The 21,502-nt window shown below is 35.7% G+C and overlaps 2 protein-coding genes across 18 annotated transcripts in view; one reads left to right on the top strand and one right to left on the bottom strand.

The window, feature by feature from the left end:
• Positions 1–21,502, top strand: part of ST7L (suppression of tumorigenicity 7 like) — a 153,761-nt gene that overhangs the window by 57,117 nt on the left and 75,142 nt on the right. For 12 of the 16 annotated variants that reach the window (XM_082458587.1, XM_082458579.1, XM_082458573.1 and 9 more), the window contains 3 exons: positions 2,630–2,780; positions 5,776–5,868; positions 10,959–11,098. In XM_082458587.1, the coding sequence (XP_082314713.1) occupies positions 2,630–2,780; positions 5,776–5,868; positions 10,959–11,098 (384 nt within the window). Of the gene's footprint in view, positions 1–2,629; positions 2,781–5,775; positions 5,869–10,958; positions 11,099–17,196; positions 17,260–21,502 lie in introns of all 16 variants that reach the window. The other 4 variants (XM_082458583.1, XM_082458581.1, XM_082458582.1 and 1 more) reach the window with 2 other exon arrangements.
• WNT2B (Wnt family member 2B) overlaps positions 1–21,502 on the bottom strand; it is an 80,408-nt gene that overhangs the window by 30,986 nt on the left and 27,920 nt on the right. The gene's annotated exons all lie outside the window — the stretch shown is intronic.

Raw genomic sequence — 21,502 nt, forward strand, 5'->3', positions numbered from 1 at the left:
TCACATGAAAATTCATACACAAATGTTTATTGCGGCATTATTCATAATAGCCAAAGGATGAAAACCAAATGTCCATCAGATGAAGAATGGATAAACAAATGTGGTCTGTCCATACAATGGAATATTATTCAGCCACAAAAAAGAATGGGGTACTGATACATGCTACAACATGGGTGTATGCTAAGTGAAATAAACCAGTCACAAAAGACCCTATATTATGTGATTCTGTTTGTATGAAATATCTGGAATAGGCAAATCTATAGAGACAGAAAGTATATTAGTGGTTGCTTAGAGCTTAGGGGGATTGTGGGTGTAGAGGGAGATAACTAAAGAGTATGGGGTTTCCTTATTTTAAAATTTTTATTGAAGTATTGTTGATTTACATTGTTGTGTCAATTTCTACTGTAGAGCAAAGTGATTCAGTTATACACGTATATACATTCTTTTTCATATTCTTTTCCATTATGGTTTATCACAGGATATTAAATATAGTTCCCTGTGCTATATAGTAGAAACTTGTTGTTTATCCATTCTCTATATAATAGTTTGCATCTGCTAATCCCAAACTTCCAGTTCATCCCTCCCCCACACCCTCTCCCCTTGGCAACCATAAGTCTGTTCTCTATGTCCATGAGTCTGTTTCTGTTTCATAAAAGTTCACTTGGGTCATATTTTATTTTATTTTATTTTTATTTATTATTTTTTAAAATTTATTTTATTTTTGGCTGTGTCGGGTCTTAGTTACGGCATGGGGGGGGATCTTTCGTTGTGGCATGCGGGCTTCTCTCTAGTTGTGGCACGCAGGCTCCAGAGCACATGGGCTCTGTAGTTGTGGCCTGCAAGCTCCAGAGCGCGTGAGCTCTGTAGTTGTGGCACGCAGGCTTAGTTTCCCCACGGCACGTGGGATCTTAGTTCCCCGACAAGGGATAGAACCCGTGTCCCCTGCATTGGAAGGCGGATTCTTAACCGCTGGACCACGAGGGAAGTCCCTGGATCATATTTTAGATTACACATATAAGTGATATCATATGGTATTTGTCTTTCTCTTTCTGACTTACTTCACTTAGTATGATTATCTCCGGGTCCATCTATGTTGCTGCAAATGGCATTATTTCATTCTTTTTTATGGCTGAGTAGTATTCGATTGTATATATGTATAACATCTTTATCCATTCATCTGTCAGTGGACTTTTAGGTTGGCTATTGTAAATAGTGCTGCAATGAACATTGGGATGCATGAATCTTTTCGAATTATAGTTTTCTCCAGATATATGCCCAGGAATGGGATTGCTAGATCATATGGTAACTCTATTTTTAGTTTTTTTGAGGAACCTCCATACTGTTTTCCATAGAGGCTGCACCAATATACATTTGGGGTTTCCTTTTGAAGTGATGAAAATGTTCTAAAATTGTGGTGATGGTTGCACATATCTGTGAACATACTAAAAACCATTGAATTGTGGACTTTAAATGGGTGAACTGTAAAGCATGTGAATTATATCTCAATAAAGCTGTTATTAAAAATTAAATTAAAAAATTAATACCTCCTATCCATATTCCTATATACATCTATACCTGTAGTGAAGTACTTACCATAGTCTGGTTATAATTTTTTTTTTTTTTTAATTTGGCTGCGTAGGGTCTTAGTTGCATCACATGGGATCTTCATTGCAGCATGTGGTATCTTTCCTTGTGGTGTGCAGGCCCTTCATTGTGGTGCGCGGGCTCCAGAGTGCATGGGCTCAGTAGTTGCAGCATGTGGGCTCTCTAGTTGTGATGCATGGGCTCTAGAGCACGCAGGCTCAGTAGTTGTGGCACGCGGGCTTAGTTGCCCCGAGGCATGTGGGATCTTTGTTCCCCGCCCAGGGATCAAACCTGCGTCCCCTGCGTTGGAAGGTGGATTCTTAACCACTGGACCACAGGGAAGTCCCAGTATGGTTACAATTTTTAACTTAAGAAATCTGTCTTTCTCGGGAGTTCCCTGGCGGTCCAGTGATTGGGACTCTGCGCTTTCAACTGCCAGGGGCCCAGGTTCAATCCCAGGTCGGGGAACTAAGATCCCACAAGCCGCGCAGTGCGGCCGAGAAAATAGAAAAAGAAATCTGTCTTTCTCATTACCTTAGGAAGCTCTAGAGAATAGTGTTTTGGCATTCCCTGACAAGCATAGTGATTTGCACTCAGTAAATATTAATTTAATTGAACTTCTTAACAGTTAAATTCCTTCACTATAGAAGGGGAATAAAGAAAAAAAAATTGAATGTTGCCACAACGTGTTATTCCAAAATTGTGTTTTATAATTTTTTACACTTATTCTTTTTTGGAAAAGTAAATAATTTCCTCCAACATTATTTCCTCAGCTTGAGTTTCCATTTGTGTTTAGTAAAGTCACACATAAGCCATTTATTACCTTATTTTTACCTATAGGAATGTTCTGATCTTTGGAATTTGCATTTATATAAGCATTTTGTCAGTAGGACCTTCATGTCATTTCAACTAGCTTAATGTTTGTTTGTTTTTTAAATCAAATTAACTTTATAAAATTTGAATCTACACTTCTGTGGATGTTTGAATTTAGCATACTTTTTCTTTTTTTCTGTGGTGTGTCTATGTGTGTGTGTTATTTTTCTAGTATTTACTAGAGATGAAAAGTCTCATTTTACCTCCAGAACACATTCTGAAACGGGGCGATAGTGAAGCAATTGCCTATGCTTTCTTTCATCTTCAGCACTGGAAGCGAATAGAAGGTGCTCTTAATCTGCTACAGTGTACATGGGAAGGCAGTAAGTATTCTTTTCCAAATGCAACACTAATCTTTCTGACTAATTATTCCATTCACAGGCAGTCTTTTTGTAATGAGATTGTCTGAGTTTCTTTAAGGACTTGTTCAGATTGGTTTCAAAGTGAACTCAGTGGTGTTTATTGGTATACTGGTAGAAGAAACGTGTAATGTGCTTATATTAATGCCACATTTAGGAAAAGCAGAATGAGAAACTGTTTGGGTATTCTGCTATATGTTCACTTAATTTAAATATTTATAAGGAAAGAATGGAAACTTATATCCCTTCATTTATAAGTTTTTTAATGTGGCTAGCTATTGTTCTAATATTTTAAAAATTGGACTTTTTTTTTTTTTGGTTTTGTTTTGAGATGTGTACAACATGAAACTATTTTCCTCATTACTGATATCAACTCGATTCTTTAAAATTTTTTTTAAATTGTGGTAAAATACATATAACATTAAAATTACCATTTTAAACATTTTAAAATGTACAGTTCAGTGACATACATGTACATTGTTATGCAACCATCACCATTATCCATCCCCCGAATTTTTTCATCACCCCAAAATGAAATTCTGTACCCATTAAACAATAACTCCCCATTCTTCCCTCCTCCCCAGTCCCCTGGTAACCATTCTATTTTCTGTCTCTATGAGTTTGACTACTCTAGGTATCTCATATCAGTGGAATCATACAATATTTAAGGCTGAGTAATATTCCATCATAAGTTGTATGCAAAATTTTGTTTATCCATTCATCCATCAATGGACATTTGGGCTGTTTCTACCTTTTGACTATTGTGAATAATACTGCTATGAAGGTGGGTGCATAAATATCTGTAAAAGTTCCTGCTTTCTGTTCTTTTGGGTGTATACCTAGAAGTGGAATTGCTAGATCATATAATTTTGTGTTTAATTTTTTGAGGAACCACCATACTATTTTCTATAGCAGCTGAACCATTTTACATTCCACTAGCAATGCACAGGGGTTTCACTTTCTTTATATCCTTGCCAATACTTGTTATTTCCTGTTTTTTTTGGTAAGAGCATCCTAATGGGTGTGGAGTAGTATCTCATTTTGATTTTGATTTGCATTTCCCTAATAATTAGTAATGTTGAACATCTTTTTACGTGTTAATTGGCCATTCGTACATTTCTTTGGAGAAGTGGATTATTTTCCACTAACTACCAGATCTCTCATTTGTAACTTCTTAAAATCACCTGTCAATGAAAATTCAAAAATAAATTCAATGTTCATTCACTAAAATTGGTTAACCTCCTCAAAGTTTGCACTGAGGCACCTTTGGGTATTATAGCAAATCACAAGAGTGCCATGGGATATTTTAAATTTTTAGTAGAAACATAACAATACACCATTCAGACTGTAGCTCTAGATAGTTCATGGTTTCAACATTAGATAGCTCTCCATTCTCTGTTTTTTTCAGTGTTGTCATAGCTTTTCAAAGCTGGGTTTTGTTAGTTGCTGTGATTAAAAGCAGTACCACACAAAAATCAGTGTGGAACAGGAAATGAGGATAGTGGTGTCCAATGTGATTCCAAGGTTCGAGAAATTATGCAGTGCCCAACAGGCTCATATATCCCATTAGGAAGAAATGATGGTTATTTAAAAATAAAATAACTATTTTTTCGTTAATTTATGTGTATTTTTTTTTTCAAATCGCTGCTAAGTTGTTAGAACAAAAACTTTTGAAGTTGATCAGACCCACTACTTAATAAGTGGAATTGTTAGATATTTCTTTCAGTGTAGGGACATTAATAGCAAATTACTGAGACACGAAGGACACCACATGTCCTTGAACCAAGAAAATTTGGGAACCTCTGCATTAACATCTTGCTGAGGGTCAGACACTGTGCTTGATACTGACAATATAAAGATTAATGAAAGCGGGACTACTAAAACTGAGGAGCTGGATGTTTTGGGGTAATTAGACTTTCTTTGGCTTTTTCTCCAGTGGTCTGTACGCTTCTCAGAACCAGGTGCTCTATCTCATTCGCCTTGTATGTGTCTTCAGTGCCTAGTGTTCTGCTTGGCACATAGGAAGTTTTCAATAAGTATATGATTTATTCTGTATTTCATGAATAATCATCTTGATGAATGATTTCCTAGTGCCACTGATGTGCTCTGTGACTTTGGAAAAATCACTATATTTTATTGTAGCAAAACAAAATCCATATTTTAACAAAAGTTTTTAGAGCCAAGGACTAAGGGAAAAACAAAAACCTTATCTCAACTTTGATAGTTGAGTAGGTCAATAAGGATTTCTTCTTTAAGAAGTTTGTAGGAGTTGATGATAATCTAGATGAGAGATGGGTAAACTTTTTCTGTAAAGGGCCAGACGGTAAATATTTAGTTTTTGTGAGCCATAGTCTCTGTCACAACTACCCAACTCTTATAGCATGGAAGCAGCCTTATATAATATATAAACGAACAGGCATGGCTGTATTCTAATAAAATTTTATTTACAAAAACAGTGGGCCAGGTCTGGCCAAAGGTGATCCCTTTAGGTACTTAATTTAGATACTTTGGTGACCCCTGATCTAAATTAAGCTCACAGAAAACTTGGTGACAGCTCACATATGAAGTTAGGAGCCATTGAGAACTCTTAGGTTGCCAGTAGTTATGACTACAACAGTTATGTGATTTCCCTAAGAAGTGGAATTCACACGTGGAGAATTAAGTCTGTTGTGTTTGTGATGAGGAGACTGAGGTAAGAAGGACACAGCTAGTCTTATCATCCATTACTCCCTTTAGTTTTATTTCAGCCAGACCATTCATGATTCTCTATATAGATCTTCTCCTTATTTGTTCCTTTGCGTACTTTGTTTCTTTCATCTAAAATATCTCTCTAAAAAAGAAAATAAAACTCTGTGTGAAAATTTAATAAAAATACGTCTCCAAAATAGCTTTGATTGTAGTAGAGGATGAAAGTGAGATTGAATTGAATGTCAACATATGTATTTTATTTTTCACTCAGCTTTTAGAATGATTCCATACCCACTAGAGAAAGGCCATCTATTTTATCCTTATCCCAGCTGCACAGAGACTGCTGATAGAGAGCTATTACCTCGTAAGTAAATATTCAAGTTTTCCTAAACTTAAAATTAGTTGTGAGATTGTTTTTCATAGTATTCTCCCATTTTAAAAGTACCTCTGGTTGAAATTCAGGATGCTGTTTAAATACTATTTTAGCCACTTCTTGGATATAGTTGCATAATTTAGTTCATTCCTGAATATTTTTTGGGTAAAACCCTGTGCTAGATGCAATGAAGGACACAAAGATTAAAGATATTAGGGAAAAAAAAAGCAGTCATCTTACAAACAATTAAAGAAGAAATAATACCAATCCTTCACAAACTCTTTTTAAGAAATAAAGGAGGAACACTCCCCAACTCATTCTGTGAGACCAGCATTACCCTGACACCAAAATCAGACAAAAAACATTACAAGAAAGCTATAGAACGATATCTCTCATGAATATAGACACAAACATCTTCAACAAAATGTTAACAAACTGAATCCACCAACATGTAAAAAGGTTTATATTCCATGACCAATTGGGATTTACCTCACAAATGCAAGGTTGCTTTAACATCTGAAAATGTGATAGAATAAAGGACAATAGATGCAGAAAAGCATTTGACAAAAATCTAACACCCATTCATGATAAAAATTCTGAACAAACTGGGAATAAAAGGGAACTTCCTCAACCTGATAAAGAGCATCTATGAAAAACCCACAGCTAAGATCATAGTTAATGGTGAAAGACTGAATGCTTTCCCGCTAAGATCAGGAACAAGACAAGGGTGTCTGCTTTCTTCTATTCAGCATTGTACTAGAGGTTCTAGTTAATGCCATCAAGCAAGAAAAAGAAAAGGCATTCATGTTCGAAAGAAAGAAGTAAAACTGTCTTTATTCACAGGTGACATGACCTTCTGTGCAAGAAATCCTAAGAAATCCATAAAAATACTACTAGGACTAATAAACAAGTTCAGCAAGGTTGCAGGATGTAATTATACAAAACTCAGTCATTTATTTATATACCAGCAATGAACAATCCAAAATGAAAATTAGAAAACAGTTCCAATCACAGTAGCATCAAAAAGAACAAACAATTTAGGAATAAATTGAACAAAAGAAGTGTGAGACTTGTATACTAAAATCCACTAAATACTGCTGAGAAAATCTAAATAAATTGAGAGACAGTCCACGTTTATGGATTGGAAGACCCAATATTATTCATGACAGTTCTCTTCAAATTGATCTATAAATTCAATACAATTCCTACAAGTTGACAAGCTGATCCCAAAACTTATATGGCAAAGTAAAGGACCCAGAACAGTCAAAACAATCTTTACAAAGAGTGAAGTTGGAGGGACTATACTTCCCAGTTTTAAAAAGAGCAGTCAAAGAGTCAGGAGGAGAACCAGAAATACATAGGGTTATGATTGCTGAGAGCGTTTTCGTCTAGTTCCTGCTTTCAGGAACCCAAACTTTTGAAAGAATAGTCTGTACTTTTTGTCTCAGCTGCCTTAGCATCCACTCACTCTTTTTCTCTGTGAGCTGGTAAATTTCTGTTTAATTTTCCTTTTTTTAAATTTAACTGATAGGTAAGTATGCTGAAAGTTATAAACGCTAGTTTCCTCTTATGATATCAATCTATACCACAGTTTTTACAATTCTGGGTCCTTTAGAACTGAAGTCTAGGAAGGAAAGTTGCATTTTTACAACATCAGACTTAATGAGCTGAAAAGTTCAAACAAGTAGATAAAAATTTAGGAGAGATTATGGAAGTTGAGTATGCTGATATTTTGCTCCCAGGGTTTTTTATTTTTGAGTATGTTGCACACATCCGTGTGTGTGTATGTAGGTGTGTATATGCTTAAATATTTTATTATTTAATATATTTAACATATACATCATAGCCTTTATATTTTGTATGTCTACATATATGGGGCTAAGATATATTTGTAAGTTATATATAATATGTATATTATTAAATATATATGTTATATAAATAGTAAATGTTGCAGGCATTCTTTGGGTATAAGAGAGCCACTTGAAACTAGCTTTAAAATAAAGAGAATTTGTTGGAAGAAGACTGGATTATCTCAAGGAACCCAAAGGCAACAATTATAGTTGCACCTCAGAAGAGACTAGAACCAGAAACTAGAAGGCTATCAGGATTTCCAGGAGTCAGTTGTCTGTATATCTCTGTCGCTGACTGCCTTTTTCAGCCTCTCCTATTCTCACTTTCTTTTTTTTTCATTCCCCAACTCCATCTTTTCTTTGTATGAGCTCTCATTTCTGCTTCTCTCCGTGTATGCTTCATTTTTATATCTTAATCTTTGCAGTTCGGCTTTCCCTTCTTAGACACTCATGTAGCCAAACTTGATACCCCCGTGCCGCTCTAAGTTTACATGTCATCAGTTCAGGCAAAAAATACAGAATGAAGAATATCTCAATCCCACTTCTAAAACTTCTGGGAGAGTAAATCACATTTACCAGGTGTTCATCCCTGATCCAATCAGCTGTGGTGCAGGGACAGGATCAGGTCATGTAAACAAAATTGCCAAAAATATCTCATTCCCTCTGCATCTCTCTGCATCACAAAACTGACTTGGGAGTCATCATTTTTTAGGCATGAATGAGATCACTAAGGGAAACTGTAAAGAGTGTGAGAAGTAAACTAAGGGTGAACCATGATGAAAATGTCTAAGGGATGGGTGGCCAATAAGGAGTCAGAAGATTCAGTGAAGGAGTGGTCAGAGAGACAGGACAAGAACCAGAACTAGATATCCTAGAAACTAAGAGGAGGAAAAAATTTCCAAGTGAGGAGGAGTATCCGAGGTATTTAGTAAGATAATTACTGAGAAGAATCCATTGACTTCAGCAATTAGAAGGTCATTAGTGTTAGAAATTTTTCCTTTCCTATTACGGTGGTGATAGTAGGTATTGTTTTTCCATTTTAATGGGAACAAGGATATTTAAGGCAAAGGAACGAATCTTTAATTGCAGAACATCAGTATACAAGAGTGTATTATGTTAGGCTAATACATTTAGCCTAAAATTATGGCCCCCCCTCCAATCGTTACAGAGGTTGCCTGATATAAGGCCGTCTTTCATAGTTAATGTGAATAAAATCAAGGTTGTTATTGTTATGTATTGTCAGAGCCATAGGCTATAAGAAGAGAGCTTGCTTTTTGGCAGGGCTTTATTATTTCTAGGGTTCTACTCATTTGCAAATTCTAGAAGGTAGGAGAGGAGGGATATTCTGGGGGTTTTAGTTTGATTATATTGTATATTCTTAGAGTATTTTTTCTGTCTCTGACTATGATAGAATGAACAAATTTTTAATAATGTGGAGTTTTAATACCCAGGAGTACTTAATGTTTTTTGTTTTCAATTCTCCTTCAACCTTGGTATGACTTACAGCATTCTGGAATTTGCTTATGAACCTCATAAGTTCAGACTTGAACTATTCCCTTAGTTCACATAGCTATTTAGTTGTCTTTTATGCCTCCTGATAAATTTTTCTCTACAAGCCAGTGATGAAATTTGAACTTTACTTCCAAGGGAGTGTTTCTGTACTAGTCATCCATTATTTTGATGTATTAGCCAAACATTGACTGACAAATGAATCTACAGAAAGCAATCCAAAAAGAAATAATTGGATCTCTCCTACAGTATAAAAATTTCACATTTTAGAAAATTATCCTATTAAAGCTATATAGTTTTCTACCTTATAAAATAAGAATAATACTATCTATCTCCTAGAGTTATTGAAAAAAATTAAACTAATATAAATTAAAGCACTTTGTGAGCCACAAAATGCTACAGTTTAATTAATATTATTAATTGTGCTGTCTCTCACATGAAAGCAATTATAGTAACCATTGGCACATATAAGTATTTGTTCCCTGTCTTTGCAAATATGGTTTGTATCTTTTGATTTGCTGGAAGAAGTTGGCTTCTAATGGCTGAGGGACAGAGCAGGAGGAACTGCTGCTTTTTTGGGTGCTGAAAGCACAATGTTGTCCACAGCTTCTAATGTTTCTAATTTAAAAAAATTCAGACTTGGTGTGCTTTTACTTTAAAACATGACTCAAGGCTCTGGAAATTTTCTGGATTTTTAATGAGTTTGCTTTTTGGTATATACTTTCTGAAGATAGTGTAACACTTAAAAAAAATTCCTGGCTACTGAAGGAAACTTAGGTGTAATCTTCCCTGTGAATCATTATGTTTTAAAAAGTTAAATTTATAGCTGACCTCGATTCAGCACTGAATTAGTCATTCCTTACTTATGCAGGATATTACATCAGGAATTCCTAGGTTTGTGTCCAACCCTAAGCAGTCAACTGAAGTCCCAGAATAACTCTCAGTTTAACAGACATTTATTGAGTACCTACTGTCTGCCAGTCACTGTAATAGGCTCCTCTCAGCATTGTTATTCAAGTATTTTCAAATTTCAAATAACATAAAACTACCTGAATACTATTGGTAATGAAATATCCAATCATTAGAAAAATAATACCTGAGTAAATGTGCGAATGTGGTAAAATAAGACAAGGGACTCCATTTATGTTCAGAATCCTAGGGCTTTGGTGTTCTGGTTAGATTTTTACAGTGCTCAATGAAATGCCACATATAGGACACTTATTAATAACTGGGTAAAATTGTTAACTGATTGTTCTGGTAAATCTCCAACCACACGTCTGTCTCTTGATCTCTATACTTATCTCTGAGCTCCCAAAGATCAAAATTATAACAACACCTTTATAAAGGGCTTACAGTGTTCATCATAACAACTCCATAGCAACTACTAGAGGGTTTAGCAACTTATTCAAGATCACACAGCTAATAAGTGACAAAGCTCTTTTTCAAAACCACCTCAGCATGACTACAATTACTGTTCTTTCCCACAGTGCCATCCTATTCCCAGTTCCTGACAGTCGTCTGGCTATGTAGGTGTGCTGTTGATGCTAGAGAAAATAATGGATAATAATTTCCTTCTGCCTTGCTTGACCAGAGACTTCTTGTTCTTTTTTTAAAAAACATTTTCCTTTTTAGTTTTTATACATGGATTTCATTTGAAAATATTAAAACTGGCTTACACTGTATTCTGAAATAAAATCCATTTCTGTCTTTTCTCCCTTGCAGCGTTTCATCATGTTTCTGTTTACCCAAAGAAGGAGCTTCCTTTTTTCATCCATTTCACAGCAGGACTGTGTTCTTCTACAGCAATGATAGCTCTTCTCACACACCAGTTTCCTGAAATCATGGGTGTTTTTGCTAAAGCTGTAAGTATGATCTCAAGGACTTGTGCAGAGTATTTGTAAAACACACAAGAAACCATCTCTGATCTGTTTGTGCTAAACCAGCTGAGCAGTGAAGATATTTGTTATAGTAAATTACAGGAATTGATTTGTAAAGTTGCTGCCATAAATATGTTAAACATAAGATTTTGGTGATTTGAGCTGTATTTTTGTTGCTTAGAAGTTTAGAGAATACAATGGCATAACATTATAAAGTTGGTCTTTGTAGATCACTTTTGGTGGTAAGCATAGCCCTTGTTACTAGCTAAAGAATAATCCACCCCTTTTAAATGCATTTTCTTTGGCATTTAAAAAAAATCCCTTGTTTTGTACAGAAGCCTTTTGATTTTTCCATTTAAATGAAATCATTAATTCTCAGGATTTGGTGAATGTTAAATTCAAGAGTGCAACTAGGATGAAGAATAAGTAGGTAAGGTGGGACAGTTGTGACATTTGCCCTGGGTTCAGAATGTGCCTCTTTACTCAAAATTTCTCCCTGTTTTTATATCTACATGTTCTTATTGATCTCCCAACCTTGGGTGCAGAACCATGTACAGACCTTTATTTTTATTTTTACCCTTTAGTTTTGAACTGCTTCCCCATTTCCGGACCCAGGTCCAGAAAGTATTTGAGGACTGATATTAGAGAGAGTATCCCATGATTATTTACTTTTCTACATAAACCTGTTAATTAATATCACTGGCTCAAAGCAAAATTACCAAAGATAAGTCCCTGTAAGTCTCCAAGCCTTTTAAAAAATGTGTCTTGTATATCTTTGTATTTTTACCAACTAATAAGAATTCAAACCCAAAAAGAAAATGTTAATTCATTATATTTCCAAATAGAAAAGCACTGAGAACCATAGAAATACTAGGCCTTACTTGGTAATGTAATTTCTATATTTTTGTCTGTGTGCCTCCATTCTAACTCCCTGTTGCCTCACACTTTCTTTTCCTGCATTAAGAGTTTATTTTGTGCCTTAAAGATTAGTTGGTTTTCTTCTGACACCAGTAGTAAGAGCACTGGTTTCTCTTTTTCCCTGAAGGTCAGTTGTATAATGTGTTAAGTTGCCACTGGCTGTAGGCCTAGGAGTCTGAGACTACACTTGATTCTGGGTTAGGCTTCAAGAAGGATGACTTTTTACTGTTGTTCAGGGAGCATAGATATGTGGGTTGGAAACTGACTCTTCTGCTTCCTTTTAGCATAAGAAGAAAGCTTAGTGATCATACCATAACTCTGTTGCTTGCAATGGTGCTGACTGGGGAGCGAGTGTGTCTCAAACTGAAATGACTTCACAGTGTAATCTGGCATGGAAAAAAATGGACTAGACAGAGAATCTTGCCAATTTAACAACCGGAAAAAAATATGCAGCTGTGTATTTGAGATCACAGGAAAGCAATGGGAGAGATGGTCCTTGGGTTTCTCTCACGGCAGTGGGAAGGAGATAAAACAGAGAGAGGAGGAAGATCTAGAATCTGGAGTAGAGATGTAGTCATTGTTAGTAGTGTACTTCCATGAGGTACTGGCTAAAATTAATGTGGCGTGTACTCACTGTTTGCGCTATTCATCAGTGTTAGTATATATATAGTGTCTGCCTTTACCTAAGAGATCTCTGATGCACCCGAAGAGCCTTTAAGATTGCATAGCACAAGCTCCTAGCAGTGTCCGAGAATGAATAATTATACATTTGAAAGTGGAAGCTTCTTTTTTAGACCAAAAGTTGTTAGTTTACTGTGATTCTAGTTGATGAACAATAAACAGGCATTTGTTTACTATCTTTTGGTATTTGTTGGTAGTGTATAGTGTTTAAAATGTGCCTGACAGCAAACTTTTACAGCCACGTTTTATCCCTGTGGCCTTTACATGTACATTTTAAATTCCTAAAAGTTAAGTATTTACTGAAAGTACCTGCAGACCGATATTTGTTATGCAGCAATTCCAAGGGCAGTTTCCATTTAAGAATTAATGGGAAATGATTATAGTATAGGCAGGCTCCAGCTTATAAACTCAATATACAAATACCTCAACAGACAGACAGCAAGAAAACTAGAGGCTCAAATTCTGCTTCTTCACCATTTAATATAGTGTGGTCTCTGCCCCAGGAGCATTACCATCACCCAGGAACTTGTTAGAAAAGCAGAACCACAGGCACCACTCCAGCCTTCCTGAATCTGCATTTTAACAAGATCCTCAGGTGATCCTATGTACACATTTAAAACTTGAGAAGTCCTGCTTTACTCTACCTGCAATAAGAAGTATTTAGAATTCCTGGATAGTGCCACCTTATCAAGGTGGAGAAGGGGTAGGATTGTAGAGTCGTTATGAACATAGGCTCTGGAGCCAGACTGCTTTGCTTTGGATTCCAGCCCTGACACTTATTGGCTGTGCCACCTTGGGTAAGTTGCTTAACCTTCCCCCGCCACCCTGCATTGTAAAATGAGAATAGTACTACCTCATGGGTTTCTGTGAGGGTTAAATGAGTTTAAAATTTATCAAGTGTTTAGAACTGTGTCTGCTGATAGTAAAAACTAGGTGTTAGCTGTTGTTGCCATCGTCGTCATCATCATCACCAAAGTGCAGCTATAGTGGGAAGCCCTACCCCCTTCATGTTTGGAGGAGCCATGTTCTACTAGTAAAATCAAAATGCATTTTTCCACAGAAATGGTGGTTAAGTATCATTTAAACAATACTATTAGTACTATACTTCTGGTACATTATGTGTACCAGAAAGTGGAGAAATGTTTCAAATTCTAGGCACTAGGCACTAGCAAAGTGCCTTATAGAGCAGAACCAATTGATAAGTTGCAAATTGCCTGTGTTAAAATTTTCAGTTAGGTCAGATATTTGATAGTCAGGTACAGTATCAATGAAGTACAGAAATCAATGAAGAATCTTTGAAACATATTTGTTCTTCTATTTAGTAAGGTAAAGCAATTTAAGAAAATTTCCTAAGTTCCTTCCACTGTTGCCATTGTCTCTTCCTCATCTAATATCTTTTTGTATTAGCTCACATGCTAGAGTAAATTCAGTTTGAATTTGTTAAAATGCATTTGTTACAAAAATTGCCTTTTTGTGAAGCAAGGCACTAGGGATTAATGATTTTTAATAATCCTCACTGAACATCAGGTTTAGATAAATGGAAGGGAATGCACTAGAATGGTCCGTGGTTTTAGTGCCCCTTCTTCTTTTGCATGATATTAAGCTATATGGAAGAAGACTTCATTTTCAGCAAGTTAGGACTTTTTCCTGATTTTTCTCCTCGCCGGACATTAGACATAGAGCAATGAAAAAAAAATTGTATAAATTCCTGGAGATGTGGAATGTGCTGATATCAGAGCTGATATTCTCTAAGACCAGAATTCCTGAAAAAGGAAAAATTGCTTTTAAGTGGTAGGTCACTTTCTCACCTGCTTTGAAGCCTGCCGGGTTAAATATGAGAGTTCAAAGTAAGGGTAGCCAGCAAACCAGTGAACTGGAATCTGATTCTGCTTATCTGAAAGGCGCTTCTTTATTTAAGAGCAGCACTGCCCTCTCCTTAGAGAACCAATCTTCATCTACTCTGGCCTCTTTCATTTCTCTCTTGCAAGAAAAGCTTTCTTCTTAGTAAGCCTTGGGAGGGCATATTACAACAGTGAAAAGACTGAAGATGGTCTTTGGGAATTTCATTAACTTACTGATAAATTCAGGCTTCTGGCATGTGACTTTTTAGTGCTTTGAATTCACAAGTGTGTTTGAATATAAAAATCCCTAGTTGCGTTTTAACTAAATGGGGCAGCCTTTGCAATGTTGGCAGAAAAGATGTTATGGGTAAAGACAGAAATCAGAAAGATTCCCAAATAAATTGTTTGTTTCACTAAGGCAAAACTTGGTTAAAATTTGTTTCACTGAACACATATTGTAGCTGTGCTGGGGTGGGAATGGGCCCAGTTTCCACATATTTCTACTAATCTTTATGTGGGAAAATGTGGTTAGACATGCCAGTGATGAATTTCTGAGCAACTCATAATTGGCTGGCTCCACTGTAACTAGGGCCTAACAATCTGCTTGATTAATTCTTTAAGTACTACATTAGCCAAGTTTGCATGATTTCCAAAGATATAGAAGGTCAGATGTTATACTAACAAAAGACCTCTCTACAGAATGTCTCACTGGGATTTCTTCAGTCCCTTCCCAAAAATAATTAACATTTTTCTCCCCAGATTAAATTTTAAAAAATAATAAGCAGATATAAATGCTTATTGTCTTTTACTGAACAGCGACCAGAACTTTTGAGAAGGTTTGTCCACAATTATCATTTTTTGCAGGGCAAAGATTGTCTTCATAACTAGGGGAGTTGATAGACAATTGTAACCATATATTGATATATACCAGTAGAAAAATATATATATATATTAATTTAATTTATTTAATTTATTTATTTTTGACTACATTGGGTCTTCGTTGCTGCGTGTGGGCTTTCTCTGGTTGGGGCGAGTGGGGGCTACTCTTCGTTGTGGTGCATGGGCTTCTCATTGCGGTGGCTTCTCTTGTTGCGGAGCATGGACTCTAGGCGCATGGGCTTTAGTAGTTGTGGCGTGCAGGCTCAGTAGTTGTGGCTTGCAGGCTCTAGAGCGCAGGCTCAGTAGTTGTGGCACACGGGCTTAGTTGCTCCGCAGCATGTGGGATCTTCCCAGACCAGGGCTCGAACCTGTGTCCCCTGCATTGGCAGGCAGATTCTTAACCACTGAGCCACCAGGGAAGCCCGAAAAAAAATATTTTTAAAGGTTCCTAATTTTCCATTGTCATAACCAGTGATGTGAAATCTGTTCATAGGTAAAAGATTTTTGTAATATTCTTCATCTGACTTTATTAATACTAAAAACCTATGAGAGTTACATTCTTCTTTATTAAATACATAGGGCCCCATTTAGAAATTAAACTGACAATTAAAATGTTGCTTTACTTTGTTTGAAAATGGATTATTTTCAAGAACTAATATAGTTTTAAAAACATTCTGAATTGTAACTAAACTTAAATTCCTGTAAAATACTCTTCTATAACCATGCTGTTTCCACAGTAATATAGCTGAGGTATTTCCCAGAGAGTATCCTGATAATAAAATGAGCCTATTGTGACAGGTCAAAAATTTTAAATGTTTACACTTTTGTTCCGTTGTTAGTGCTGCTAAAGTCTTTATTTGGGCAGTCTGGCATATTCCAATTTTGATTTTCTGAATTAACTGGGATATTTGTAGCAAGAGAAAAGTTGTTCTCTACTTTTTATAAGGGTAATTTCTCATGCTTCATCCTCATTGTTCTCCTTCAAAAAGAACCAGAATGAGAAATTTATGAAATTGCTAATGTTCTTCTTTATCCAAATTTTCTAAGTACTGAACTCTTCAAAGGCAAAAATAATAATAATAATAATAATAATAATAAAAGTTAGGGCAATGCACTTTTTAATGCATGTCTGTATCCCTTCCGCAGGATTTAATTCAGTTTTGAAGTTTGTGGAAAGCACCCTCTTTCCCTATTAAACATGTGCTTGACAAGTATGAAGTTCACAAAATCTCTCCCTGAATTTATTTGGCAGTATATTTAATCATCTTTTCCCCCCTCAAAGTGAAAGTCTCAGTGCCAAAGTCTAAGATATCCTGTCACTAATTTCTACTAATATATTTATTGTTAATTATTAGCACTTGAGGCAAATGGACTGCATAGCAGTTTTTAGAAGAGCTGTGCCCAGATATTGATGTAAATCACTCATTCCAAACCCATTACACTAGTGGTATTAGAATTCATATTAGGAAACCTACTGGGTTTTGTTTTAGAAAACATCTTTGTGTTTTGCAGACCCAGCATAATCCTCTAAATGGAGAGAATAATGGGTACAGAGGAAAATTTAAATCGCAAGGAATAGTTATTTTGACTTTTTTCTTGAGTGGAATTTTGCTCCTTCCCCCACCAATCAAATTTCTAATGCTCAAAAGAACTAAATTAGTGCAACTACTTAATATATTACAATTCTAAACCAAGAGTAACATGGACTTCATTAGTTTTCTTTTTTTAAGAGTTTATACTTACACTGTCATTTATTCTTACCAGAAGCATTGGAGGACAGACTATGATCTTCCAATGTAATAGATGAGGAAGTTTGAGCCGTTAAAGGTAAGAGAGTTCCTTGAAATCACACAATAGATAGCCCTTTAGTCATATATACGCTTGGTTTCAAAAATATGTCACCTTACAACGTATACTAAAACAAGTACAAAAGAATAAATTTCAAACCAAATACAGTAATGCTGAGGGAATATAGACTGATGGAGTGATGATAGTAAATTGGCTTTGCTAGTGTCTTCCCATAGGAGATGAATTTGGAGAAGAGTTTTAAATGAAGAGGCAATGTGGATTGTCAGAAAATAGAAAAGGCACTTAGATTGCAGAAGTGCTTAACTGCAAAGGTAGAAGTAGACAAATAAGCTACCTGGAAAATTCTTCATAGTATAAGCCTATTTGATGAACTCTGATGTTTTAAAATAAAGAATGCACATTTGCTTTTCTGTCTTCAAACTGATTCACTTTAATTTCATTCCTATTCTGGCTAGTAAACCACTTAAGAAAGAACACTGTTTGATCATTTATACCACATACTCACACAACTGTATAAAGAACTTCAGCCTTTCTAACTGTCTGAAATGTGCAGTAATACTGAAGAAACAGTAGGTACTCATTTGTAGTGATTCAGAGGGAATTTAATTAACTCTTTGAAATGGAAAAAAAAAAGTCTTAATATAAACTACAAATCTATATCTTATGTTTCAACATCACTCTTCTTTCAAAATCAAAGGTGAAGTTTGTGAAGGACTGTGAGGGGAAGTTTAACTGAACAGAATAAACTTTTGGTCTAAAATAACATAACTCGTGGGGCTTTTTTGTTTGCTTTGTTTTGTTTTGCTAAAGTGGGATTTTTAGGTAGCAGATGTACTTCTAGCAGTTGTAACAATACATCGGAAACTTCGATGTGTTCCTTAATGTCGATGAGGCCTCAATGAAAGATTGGGTGTTAATGGTAGTCTATCTGAATTTGAGGAAAAAATAATCTTAGTTCTGTAATAATATTAAGATTGCTTTATGTCCATCTCGACAGCCAGCTTCAAGAAAAGAAATTATTTGGGCTTCAGGTGATGCTCAACAAAATTAAGAGAACTGATATTCAGAGAATTCAGACCACGTAATCACCCTTTAACCTCATCCTGTAATTTCAAGCGTTCTGGAAATGAAATGTATATGTACTATTCAAAGTGTAGAAAAGAGCTATATTCCCATTGAGCACTCTTGCATATTACAAATAGGATATACAGAGAAAGAAGCAGTTTGGGGAAGAATTTAAGAAGGGAACATACTCTCATACTCTGTTAGGAACATGCCAGCTCTTGTTTTCATCTATTCAGTATGCTGGAGTCCCAGTTTCTTTCTGATGCCAGAGTTCAAGCTTTTACTCCCAGGTAGCAGCAGGTTTACAATTAAATTTTAATCCCTCAGTGTTGTTAAACTCCTACCTAGAGTATAGCCACAACTATTCTTGGCAGACAAATACACTGCTGTTTTTCCTTCAGTCACAGTGAGATAGAAGAATGTTCTCTGGTTGGGGCGTGGATGAAGGCACTTTACTAATCTTATACGTAATTCATCCTTGGTTGCTGGGGATTCAAAGTTGAAACTCTGCCCTCTGATAAAATTCAGATGGATTTTTTATTTACTTGACTGTGATCCCTTTGGGATTTAGTCCTTATTGGGAGCCCAGGGATTCTAATTCAACAAAGCCCTAGCTGTGTAGACTTTTCTTATTAATTTGCTCTTGGTGTATTTTAGCTTTTATAATACTGACTCTAAAAAAATCCAAAACCAAAAACCTGCACTAGAACATGCAGTTCAGAATCCTGGATACCCTGAAAAGATTCTTGTTTCAGTACTGGCTTATTGAATGAAAAGACTCCAGTAGGGCTTATCTTAATTTGTTTTCAAAGTTTAGTTTTTAAAGAGCCTCAGCATTTAAAAATATGTTAACTATTATTCTTTAACATGCTATAGTATGGTAATGATTATCCTGTAAAATACTGTAAGTTTTTGATGTTTGAATTCATTATATTCAGATGTTACTACCAATGAATTTGTTCATCATTCATTCATTCATTCAAGGAGCAGATATTTATTGGGCACCTTTATGAAATATAAAATGCAGTCCCTGTTCACAAATAACTCATAGTCTATCGGTAGAGGGTTTAAGGTAGGCAAGACATGTATTAGTGTAAGACAGAGGCTACTGCCATAACAGTAGATTAGGTCATCCTTGCGGATTTATTCATTTGACTAGAAGTGACTGATGAGTTATTTTCACATGCCTCACATAAGATTTAGTGACCCAAAAAAGTCAATCTAGACTGATAGAGGCTTTTTCCTTTCAGTCAAACAAGAGGAAATAGAAGGAGGTCTCTTTATTTTATTCTTTTTCAGATATCAGACATGAAAGACTTTCATCTTTACACATAAATGATGAAGTTTGTGTTTTTGTAAACAGCAGTATTCATTATGTTCATCTGAATAGTTTAGAATTTATTAAAAAATGAAGTGCTCCACAACTCAAGATTGAAATAAGAAATGTCACCCCTCAGATTCATATAGTAGCTGCCGTAAGACTAAAGCCTACTATACTCATTCATTTTTATCTTTGTCTTTTATATCCTCTCATTCCTAATAATGACAGATTAATAAGGGCTAAGGACCATCCTGGTTTAGAAAATGAAAGTGTGATGTCAGAAGCAGAATGGGACAGCAAAGAGTTAGGACTAAAATCATGTACCTCTGTGGACATATGAGAAAGAAAGGGAAAGAACCACTCAGAATTTCCCAGAGCCCACTGTTCATGTCAAAGCTGTACCCTGCAGTGACTGATTCTGAAAATATATCAGGTTAATTAAGAAAAATAATAAAAGGATATTGGATTAAGGTACTAAAATAAGCTGCCTTTTCCCTCTCTTCCAAGCTGAATTTTGCTGATCAATTCTGAATCCTGGATAATTCTACATTTTTACAGGGGGAACTGCCAAGATTTTCTCTCTAAACAACTGAAAAAGATTTCCTGTCTTTATTGGGCTCAGTCAAGTATACGTACTGACTGGATCATTGGGGATATGACCTTGAAATACATATTAAAATATTTTTAAAAAATAGGTACAGAACCTGTCCTTGGGGAATTTATACTGTTAGGCATGTAATCATTAGATACGGTAAAATGATGAAAGTATATTTAGTAGAAGAGTAGGCCCAAGGCTGTACTAGAGGGTCGAAGAATATACTGATTTAACGCATTGTGGCAGCAGAAGAAAGAAAGTGGGATGATTTGAACACAGACTTACAGGCAGAAGACTGCAGGTCAGGCTCTGGAGTTAACTGGTAATTGTTACTTCTCTAGCAATTTATCTGAGCTTGCTATATTTTCTGGAATAAGTGGAAATTATTATTCTTTGGATAGATGAACAGAACATACATCTCCAAATAATGAATTAGATGCATGGTGCTATCTTCCATTTCAGAAGTCTGATTAGTAACATGCTGGTAAGGAGGCGCATTCATATTTCTGGGTTGTAAGGAGCCCACTCTCATCCATTCACCTGTGTTCCCGTTTATACTAGGCTGTGTCTGCTAACATTAGGTCTCTAAAGAAAGACTTAGGTAAACTCCAGACCCCCTAAGTTCCTGTGAACTACCTCCTACTCCCATAGGACTTCAACAAAGATAATGAACACTGTTTTTTTAACTTTTATCTTTCACATGGCATTTAGAGTAGTGATACCTCATTTGGTCTCAAGCTCCATATTGAATTATTTTTAAAAAAATTGCTTTGGAGCAGTAACTTTTCCCTGGTTGCTTAACCAGTTATACAAGTTGAGACTTCTGTCTCTATGCCTGTTTTATAATAGCTGCTCTGGGAGAACAGATGAAAAATAATAAGTTAGTAAGATATTTTATGAGTATTGAGATCCCTTCCATTCAGAAATGTAAATAAAATAACCAGCATGAGCAATCAGCTTATGTCAGATTCCATGGGTTTATGTTACATAGGGAAATTATAGTGCAACCTGAAACATGCTTCTTAATGAATTCATAGTGGTGTCACAGTTGAATGTAAACCCTTGAGCTTTTCTATTGTGAAGGGTTTCAGAAATCACCTTTTATAAACTGCCTAGGGGAGGAGGAGAAAACCAAGATGATACCAACAAATGCTATCACTTAAATGGTTGCCTCCCTTCCAGCACTAACTAAATTGTGCCAGTTAAGTAAAGCAGAAATTTAAGATACTGCTCACCTTGTGGCTTATTCAATGTTCATAAATATAATTTATATATATACA

This window comes from Balaenoptera physalus, assembly GCF_965194825.1.
Source record: "Balaenoptera physalus genome assembly, chromosome: 1".
Lineage (NCBI taxonomy): Eukaryota > Metazoa > Chordata > Mammalia > Artiodactyla > Balaenopteridae > Balaenoptera > Balaenoptera physalus.